The following is a 10,472-nucleotide window of genomic DNA, read 5'->3' on the forward strand; positions in this document are numbered from 1 at the left end:
TTTGTAATTGTAAATGACGCAATGAAAAGAATAAAAAAAAATAAAATACAACTCCCAAAATCCCCTGCTAATATGCTGCCACACAGAAACCACTTCCCGTGTCATACTGCAGGAGTTCACAGTGGATCAGTCTTGGTTGTTAGTCTCTGTTTCCCTTTTTATTTTAAGAACTGTTTATTAACAATGGTTTTCTATTTTACTAGCGAAGGTGAGCTTTTTGTGTTGTGTTAACTTGATGTGTACTAATATTTAATCTATTATTAAACTGGAGGTAAAAACCACCAACTCCGGTTCCATGATACATTGATGATAAATATTATAGGCCTCGTTTAAACGTAACCGTCTTCTAAAATTATTTTCACATGTGTTGTCAAGCAGTACAGATATGTAAATACCCAAAAAAACCTAGCTTTATCTGATATTTATACAGCTGTCCTTCGCATGATTTGCTCCAAAACAGACATAAATATTATGCCCTTATTTAAATGTTTTATATTTGTGAAATGCTGCTAGTTTACACATTTCAAATTTTGCTCAATATGAGCTTTCATGGGAAACTGGGCGACCTCATGGGGCGTGTAACTCAGCAGATCTTATTATACATACAGTACTATAGTCTGGTATACGTGGTCAATGTATATGTGTGAGCTGCTATTACATTACGTTTAATTGGGTAAACAAATTGCCTTTTTATTTGTCCAGTTATTCTCCTTATGTTTTAAAGTATCAATCGTGACCTAAAATTATTACATACAGAAAAAGAGCAGCCTCGCTGGTTGTGCAAAGTTAACTTGTTAGTAGCTGTCGTATAAGTTTACCGGCGTACTGTAAGTAAATAGGCCTACATGTCAACAACGTCCATATATAGTATATATCATCTGGGACAGTGGTATATTTTTGAAATGATCAACACACCATCTCTCAGCTAGATGCCGAGCATGTCAGTGTGTGTTTATGTTGCATTGCGCTTGTCTTGGCGTTATCTCTTTAAGCAATATTGTTATATTATGTATTGTTTTAGTGACAGGTAAAATAGCATAAATCACGCTAGCAACTTGCTGCTATAAAAAAAAAAAAAAAAAATAGCACGAAGATTTCAAGTATTAGTCTAATTCGACAGCTTTATTATAGCAAATGTTGGATTAAAAAACATTTGGCTATGCAGAAAGCTAAACTTTTTAAAATTCATTATTAAAAAGTTTAAACTACTTAGGGGTTCTGTTGAGTGATCTAAATAGCTCCTAGCCCAGTGTTATTTCTGACTTTTTAGCAAAACTGAAACATGTCTGATTTGAAAGGCACCCATCATGTATTCCTGTAAATATATATAATAATATAATATAATAATATAATATAATATAATTTATTTATTTATTTTTACTTTTAGTTGTGTCCCCACCGTATACCATCTATATGGGAAAGGACAAATATGAAAGTAAGTATTTTATTGTTGAAGGTTTAGAAAAAAAAATATTGAAAATCAAGTTTATTGACAGTATGTATCATTAGAAATTAGAACCTTTATATTTGCACCACTAATTGTGCTTTTGACATTAAACCTGCAGACGAAGACCTTATAAAATATGGGTGGCCTGAAGATATTTGGTGAGCAGCTTTGCTTTTATTTGCAGAAATAATGGTCCAAATTGACATGTGTTACCTCACTGTGAAAGGGAAGTCCACATCACGATATCAAATGTTCAAACAAATTATGAGATAAAACTTGTAAGTTTGACCTCCATACACTGTATCGGCAAAACTCCTGAAACTTGCTAATGAACTTCTTTATCACATGATCTCAGGGAGAAAAGATGCTGGCCCAGATATTTGAAGCGATGCGCAATCCCCTCGCAAAATTTATGCCTCACAAAAATGTGTGCTTTTGCACAAAAATTGATATTTTCCAACACGACACAAAACAGTTGCGTGAAGTTGGAAAATAGCAGTTTTTTGCTCAGTTCGCAAATGTGTTTGTGCCTCGAAAATACACATACGTTAACAACAAAAATAATTAATAATATTAATAATCAAGCAAAAGTCAAAATGTAACCTTTCATGCACAACAATGCTTCAATATACAAAGGTGCCGACCACAGTAAGGTAAAAGTCTATGGTACAGTGATTGTATCTTAACTTATGCTAGTAAGTTGGGGATAGTCCTTCAAACTTCAGTTTCCCATGGCTCAGGATGATCGAGACAGCTAAGGTCGCACACTCCGCAATGTTGTTTAATGATACACACTAACTCAAAGACTAAAAATTACTTTCATTTTATTTAAACAAACAGGAGATTTAAAAGTCCACGTCCACAACGCGTTTCGACTCGAACGAGTCTTCGTCAGGTGGTGTGTATATCTGGGCCGCTGTCTGTCTGTCCTTCAGACTGACTCTTAGTATGTCACTTGTTTAGTAGGGTGACACGTTACAAATAATGCCCTTCTTGAGACTATAGTGTTAATATCCCCAGCTGGTGACTGGGATATAATGGAGCTGCCACACATGTTTGTGATTTATTTTCTTACTTCTAGGTTTCATGTGGACAAACTGTCCTCAGCCCATGTGTATCTCAGACTACCTAAGGTAATGTAATACAAAAATTAATAATTACAAGCTTGTATTATATTTATTAAAAAAAAAAAAAAAAAATCAATTGGTGAAGAAAGTGCAACCCTAGTTTTTCTATTCAATATTATGCCTCGTCTGTCTTTTTCTAATTATTAGTTTACAAAAATATTGGTTTGTGCCATAAAAATGTAATGCTAGTGCTTACCACTTAGCTGCGTGCCAAAGATTTGATTGGAGTCCATGGTTTTGTGGGGATTTATTTTTTCTTTGCTGCTATGAATGCATTCAGATTTTAAATAATTTAATTTCAGGGGCTGACAATAGATGGTATCCCAAAAGAAGTGCTGATTGACTGTGCACAGCTAGTGAAAAACAATAGTATTCAAGGTATCTATTACAAGCATAAATATTTGTACTACTTTTTACATTAAATTAGTTTTAAGATGATGTTAACATCTACTGTAACTATATAGTTTCAGTAAAAAAAAAAAAAACTGAACTAAAATTCTTTCTTGTCAGGCTGCAAAATGAACAACATCAATGTGGTATATACACCATGGGCCAACCTAAAGAAAACTGGGGGCATGGATGTAGGGCAGATAGGCTTCCATCGGCAGAAAGAGGTGAGTTTCACAAATAGTTCTCTTATCCAAATTGAACCAAGGTACTCAAGGCAGGTTGAAGTACAGTATAGCTGAAATGTGCTGTATATTTTTGTTGGGCGTGCCCTGTTCAAATCCTCTTATGTCCTACAGTCTGCCTCTTTTCCTACGCGGACAGGGCAGCTTGGGTAGATACATAGAAAATGGCTTATTGAGTAACGTGTACCTTTGTTGTTCTTAGAAAAATTCAGGAATAATGTAATACAACATAATATTCAGTATATATATACCCGTATTTAAAATATTGCATCCAGTCAAACTCATGTAGTTCAAGCCTTTTACTTGAATACATTATAATTCATAACCACACATCCATCTAAACTTAGATTGGTAAAATTAGGACCGTTTGTCACTGTAAATCAGTTATGTAGTAATAATAATAATAATAATAATAATAATAATAATAATAATAATAATAATAATAAATGAATAAATAAAATTGGCTTTTTTTTTCTTTATCTTCAGGTAAAGCTTGTTGCAGTAGAAAAGAAAATTAATGAAATTGTAAATAGGTTGGAAAAAACTAAAGAAGAGCGCTCCCCTGACCTGGCTGCTGAAAAAGAATCCAGAGACAGAGAAGAGAGGACTGAGAAAAAAACACAAATCCAGGAAATCAAACGAAATGAAAGAGAAGAAATGAAGAAGAAAAAAGAGTTGGAGGAGTTGAAGTAAGCAAGAAATAAAACTTTCCATCAATTTCTTTCTAAGAAAATGCACAGCTGTGGGGTTGTTTAATTGAAAACAAATATTTGTTTCCTTCTCAAGGAGTTATTCGTCTCTTATGAAATCAGACAACATGACCACCAATGAGGTATGTAACACATTTCATTTTAAACTTAAGAGCAGCACTTTTCTGGGTCTTGGTTTGCTTTTCTGTAAGTAAGGCAGAAGTGCATTTTAATTATGTAATGATTGTTGTAGATTGCTCAGAATCTTTCAGCCAATCGGAGTGCATGTTTTGCATTCTGTATTCTATGACACATCATGAAGAAACCCTATTGAGGACATCAACCGTGCCACTTTCAGTTTTTAGCGTGCTGTGTTCTCCAAATCAACACGGTGTCATCACCTGCTTCACAGTCGGCCGTTTACCTCATCATTTAACGGTATTCTCTTCATCAGCCTTTTCCTTTTCAATTAAATTAACAATGGACTAAGTAAAGGTTGGTAATTAGAAAACAAATGTTTAACATTATTATTATTATTATTATTATTATTATTATTATTATTATTATTATTATTATTAGCAAATACAACATAACTGTCTCTTTGACTAGTGTATGTGCCGACAAGACATTGGCCCAGATATTCGAAGCGATGCGCAATTCCCTCGCAAAATTTGTGCCTCTCAAAAATTAGTGCTTTTGCACAAAAATTTATATTTTCCAACACGGCACAAAACAGTTGCGCGAAGTTGGAAAATAGCAGTTTGCTCAATTTGCAAATGTGTTTGTACCTGTCAAAACCACCTGCGCATTGATTACCAATATAGCAGAAATGCACAAGAGCTACGTGTGAATGCGGAGAATTGGAATACTACACGACAATGGACTGTTAGCAATACCCTGCCAAGCAGCTATCATAGGTGTACAGTACATACCAATATTCCTCAGATGAGTCTACACTCAAATGTAACCTGCACATGGAATGCAGAATCAAAGCTAAACACACATTGGTAGCAGTTGCATGCCCACCCCCATGAAACAATGGACCACAGGAAAGTGTAGGCTATTCAACATAAAATTTAAATTAAAAATATATTGTAGCGACTTGCTAACTGGATAAGTGTCAACATGAAGGAGACAGGACAAAATATCTCTGTAGCATCAAACTCCACTCTTTAATTTACATAAATGCACCTAAGTTCTGAGTAGCTCCGACCCGTGCTCCTTACACTATACATGAACATATTTACAGAAGTGTGGACTGTAAACCAAACCCACAATGCTGAAAACACTACTCTATTCGGGAGTCTCGAAGACCGGAATCTCAGCACGGAGCTGGCCAAGAACGCTGCCTGTGGATGGCAAAAGTTAGCTGTGTCCTTATACCTGAGTGTGGAATTACCTGGTGAGGGGCATGAAAAGGAAAGGGAGCCTTTAGAGAATACAACTACAGGGATATTTTACGGATTGAGCCCTTGGGCACTGCGGCCTTTTGCCATTGTTGCTAAGGACTGCAAGCCTGTCACGCTTATCACAAAACATAGCCATTTTCATTCAAATTTGGCCTTCGGAGCAGTTCAAATATTTTTGAAATTTGCACACATGCATACATTTGTATCTAATGTTTATAATTATCACAGGCATTAGCATGGCTAATAAGCTAAATATTTAAAGGGCCATCACAGATTTTGCGTAATTCAAACAGATGTATCTATGCTGTGCTGTTTGTTGGGAATTGAGTTTATGATTTTTCTACTTCTGTCTCCATAATTGAAAGGTGTCGCACAAATATGAGTACATTTTACCAATTCTAATTCATTTACATTTTTTGACTTTCTTGTTTTCTGTTACAGTACCATCCATTTTATTTTTCTTTCAGAGTATTAGCCGTGATCCCGCTTACCAAACTGCTATTGCTTTTTTTGTAAGAACTGTAAGTCGCCCTGGATGTAAGGGCGGCTGTTATAAGAAAATACATACATACATTAACAACAACAAACAACAACAATAATTAATATTAGTAATCCAGGTGGAATTGCCTGTTTTTTTTATAGCCTATATATACACATATATATAGCTTGACAAACCTGGGGGGCAGTTAATTCAACTTAAATAAAACAGGATGAACGGGCAGTGGAATAAGAAAGGAGCACCTTTCATACATTTTACATTCAAAACGCAGACAAAATACTACTGTATAAGCAGTGTCTTTGATATTGAAATCTATGTGAATGGAAGGTAAGGAGGTGCAAACTGTTGCTTGATCTAGGGTTGATATACTGCTGTATGTGTCTATTAAAGTAAAGCTTTCCTGCATTATACAGGTAGTTGTTTAGTATCTGCTGTCTCGGTCTATGTTACATACCGACGGTATGTAACATGATACCGTGCTGTACTCTTGATTCTGTTTTGGGAATTATTCTTTCAGCACCAAGAAAGCGTGCTTGAGAAAGTTTTCTTTCGATCCGAAAGAACGATCATGATTGCAGCTTCCCTGTTTATTTTTTAAATATGTATTAAAACTAGTGATGCTGCTATCACAATCGTTGTTTTGAATATAATCATTACATAGATGTGGACGGAACCTTGTATGATCGTTGGCTGTTTTCCATTGTTGTAATACCTCGGAAAGCGCCTGCATTTCACTTCAGTGAGTGCTGGAGCGATGTGCGTGGAGTTAAGGCCTGCTTTTTAAAAGTGTTATTTTGTGGCTCGCAAAACTGGTTTTGTGCTTGGCGCATAGTTTCGAACATGGCAGGATCTCGTAAATTGTCGGCCACTCACACCAAATTGTGCTATGCAGACATTATATTTGTGCACAGCACAAAATGGATTGTGGCACGCTAAAAGAAGTTTCGAATATGGTACATTTTGCGCAAACCTTTTGAATATCTGGGCCATTATCTTTTATTTATCCAATATTTATATTTTTATTCTGGACTGTGGTCAAGGCCTAGATTCAAAGAACATATCGTTACTGGTCATTTTAGAAAAATGTTGTTTCCTCCATTAACAAGATAGCAGTATTTGAATGACGGGTTACTTTTGCTAAAATTCGCTGTATAGGTCACACTGGTGTAAAAGTTGCTCCCCCTTCTTGAGACTTCAATTTTAGGAAAATGCCTTTTTTGTGTTTTAAAACACCAATAAATAAAGAAATTCACAGGTTTCGAAACCATTGTTTACAATATTTTAGTCCATTAATAATTTTACAGTGTTGTTTTTAGTTGATCTGTTTTTCAAAATTTCTAAATACAGTAATTCAAGTAAATGTAAGTGCTATGTCAAAATACATCAAAATATAGATATAATATTACTACAGTAGTGTAAATTCCAGTAGTAACAGTTAAACCACGGGCAAATGGTACTTGAATGGATTTCAAAAGTATTACAGCGCAAAATCAAGTTATACATCCCACATCGCATCTCTATTAACCTATTTTGTTTTAGCTTATCAAGTACCCAAACACTTCAAGAACATATCTTTTTTGCTTTACTGAACATGTCTTTCCAAAACCATACTTAGGCAATAGTTCCAGCTGCATTGGCTTTTACAAATTTGTTGTATTAATTCAAATTGAAAAGAAAAGTATTAAACAATCAATTAAAAAAAACTAATAAAAACAAAACAATAAACTAAACAGTACATTAGCTAATAACCAATAAACAAAACATCTTAGTGTTGCATACAGTGCAGTACATATGCATTAAACTTCCAGCTGTACCAATACATTCGTTTTGCTGTTAATTAGAAGCATAACCGTACACATACTTTACACGTGTTCCCACTGGGTTGCACTGACATCTAGAGCATGTTACAGTATGTATTAAAGTCATTAAAAGCACTCCATTCAAACAAAATGTTTTCTACCTCGGCCATTGACACTTTCTTCCTCTATTAGCTTGTTTTTCTTTCACCATGCTTAAGTTTGTCTTTGTTTCGTCTCCAGTCACACAGTTTTTTTAGCATTTTGGCAAATTAAACAACGCAGTTTCATACCTGTTGTGTAGAATTTTCGTTTTTTGTCTAACTGTCATACTTTATCTAGACTCAGACACCTGCATTATATAATATTGCATTGCAGTTGCAACGAACAGAAGACTTGATAAGTTTACTCAGCTTTCTAACCAGTAGCGGTTTGTTACGGATCCCATTGACAAACCAATGGCTCGGGAGGGTGGGAATTCATAGAGATGGACAGCGCTTGAGTAAACAGTGAAGCAGTGTAGCTGTCACATTTTCATATTCTGAAGATTGGTAACTTTAACCACTATTTTTATTTTCTCCATGTGCAAGTGTCTGGGTCGAGATGAGGTCATCAAGAGTCTGAAAGCTTGCGTTTAACATTCAAAATGACTGAGAGTAACTAATTAAAACTTTAAATTAGAACAGTGGTTTTGTGTTTCTACCCAGCAACGTGACCTGAATGCCGTAGGTCCTGAAAAAATAACTCGGGTTGTTGACAGTTAAGTTTGTGTGAGGCATAACTGTGGCTGTAGTAATCCCATTGTGGCACCGGTACAGTAGTTTAATATTACACAAACCGGTGCGTACGTTGCACCAGTGTATTAGTCACTCCCCCCTTTTAAGGGTCCCGCAAAAATGCCTAAAAAATAAACTTATTACAACAGTTTTTACGGTAAATCTTGATTCCTCCTGGTATTTGAAAACAAATCTGTGTTCTTAAATCCCATGCATTATCTCCTGTCTCATGCTAATCTTCTCTCGTTGTTTATGGCTTTGATTGGAAATGTCATGTCAATCAGTCAGCTGTCAGCTTTAACACATTTAATTGAACTGCACGTTTACCTTGCCCACATGTTAACTAGTCTAAAAAGTCACGACATTGGATTTGCATTCTTATCCCCATTTCTAACTCGCAATGGAAACATGCTGCTGCATTTTATTTCGACAGTCATGAGTAAAAACTGTTTAATAAAGTGCTTTGTGAATCATCTCTTTACATGCATTTGTTTCATCCCTGGTTTTGATCTGTTCATAGGATGGAAATGACTCTGATGACTTCATGTAAAAAAGGAAGCATTATCTTTTGAATATAAGCATTTGGAGTTGGAAGAAGCATTGGATTGGATGCCAAAAACTATTCTTTATAAAAGAGCACTTTTTTCTTGGCCATATTAAACTTAGAAACTAGTGCCAATGACTTACTGAAGATTGTTTCTGCACATTTGAGGATGAAGTTTGGCCTTTGATAACACAATTACTCATTGCTTCAAGAACAGTTAGATGAAAGCAGTTTTGATTGCTTTTGTATCTAGAGGAAGCCAGAACAATGGTGTAATTTGCTCCCCATATCCTTTTTTATATAAAAGAGAAACATATTTGTAATATGAATTGGCTGCTTTGTTCTCTGGATAAGGGACTGAACTGTCCTCCTCATTGGATATTCAGTATTGTAAACATCGAGTCATCCTGTGATGGAAGGTGTTGATTGAAAGTGCGCAGATAGTGGACACAGTTGGGATGGAACTGTTTACTTGCCTGGTTTAATGGTTCAAATGTATATACAAAAGAACACCTCCTTACTGTTTTCATGTGACAGGCATCATGAATTCTGCATTCCATGTAACAGAGTAAAAAAAGATACAGCTGTATTTTTTATTTTTTTTTTTTTTATGGGACATGTATTTAAACAAATGTAAAATAAAACATTAAAAATATATTTTTTGTTTCTATTTTGTCTTTTTTTTAGTACCGTAATTGATAGCATTTTAATTAAGGAACATATTTTTAGTAAGAAAAAAAACTTGGATTAAAGACCCCTTAAATACTTTGCAGCATTTAAAATTCAAAGCGAGAACTGAAAAAAAAAAAAAATTGTATAACAAGAATTATCCGTTTGGAATGTACAGCATGTTTCTGTTTGTATGGTAGACTGAACTGGGTTTTCCTTCTTTTTGCATCCTTAAAATAAATTCAAGTAAATAAAGATACTAAATGCTGAAACCAGACAAGTAATGATTTAGTTTCTATAAATATATATGAATTTGACCCACTGAATTTATTAATATAATTATTTAATTACGAATCATCACATTACACTTTCTGTATGCATTTTCAATACATGGTTTATAGTGTTAAAGTTCAGGTTAAACTTCTTTTTACGTAAATAGTGTTAGAAAAGCAGTCCAGACTCCGGGAAATCATCCAACTTGACAGTGAGAGGGACATTTATTTTATTCTTGGTTGACAAAAAATGTTGGAGAAAACTGGATTTCAGATATACTGTTAAAGTGTCATGCAACTGTTTTTTCAGTTTGTCACTTTTTACTGCTACTGCTACCGCTACCTGTCAATACAAATTAAATATTTTGTGGCCACATTTGTTTTCACCACGTTTCACAAACTAAGTGATGCACACGTCATCTGCATTCCATTATACATTTTTAACAACCATTATATTAGGTGCTATTGCCCTTACATTATGAACCTGTGGGTGCTTTGTTTTTGTTCTGTTTTTCTTTTTGTTTTGTTTTTTACACCCAACTCGGGAGGGGAGCCCCTGGCTTTGAAGGCGGCAGCAGGAGCTTCACTTCTCCCTCGTACTTCCTAACTGGT

At 34.9% G+C, this 10,472-nt stretch overlaps 1 protein-coding gene across 1 annotated transcript; it reads left to right on the forward strand.

Moving 5' to 3' along the window:
* The first annotated feature begins 62 nt into the window (after positions 1 to 62).
* On the forward strand, positions 63 to 9,576 carry LOC117403433 (coiled-coil domain-containing protein 25). The gene is made up of 9 exons (XM_034005591.3): positions 63 to 208; positions 1,388 to 1,435; positions 1,566 to 1,605; positions 2,529 to 2,580; positions 2,877 to 2,952; positions 3,085 to 3,188; positions 3,693 to 3,895; positions 3,993 to 4,038; positions 8,896 to 9,576. The coding sequence occupies exons 1-9, from the start codon at positions 73 to 75 to the stop codon at positions 8,923 to 8,925; spliced, it is 735 nt and encodes a 244-aa protein (XP_033861482.2). The 5' UTR covers positions 63 to 72; the 3' UTR covers positions 8,926 to 9,576.
* Positions 9,577 to 10,472: the final 896 nt, after the last annotated feature.

Source organism: Acipenser ruthenus, chromosome 5, assembly GCF_902713425.1.
Source record: "Acipenser ruthenus chromosome 5, fAciRut3.2 maternal haplotype, whole genome shotgun sequence".
Taxonomy (NCBI): Eukaryota; Metazoa; Chordata; class Actinopteri; order Acipenseriformes; family Acipenseridae; genus Acipenser; species Acipenser ruthenus.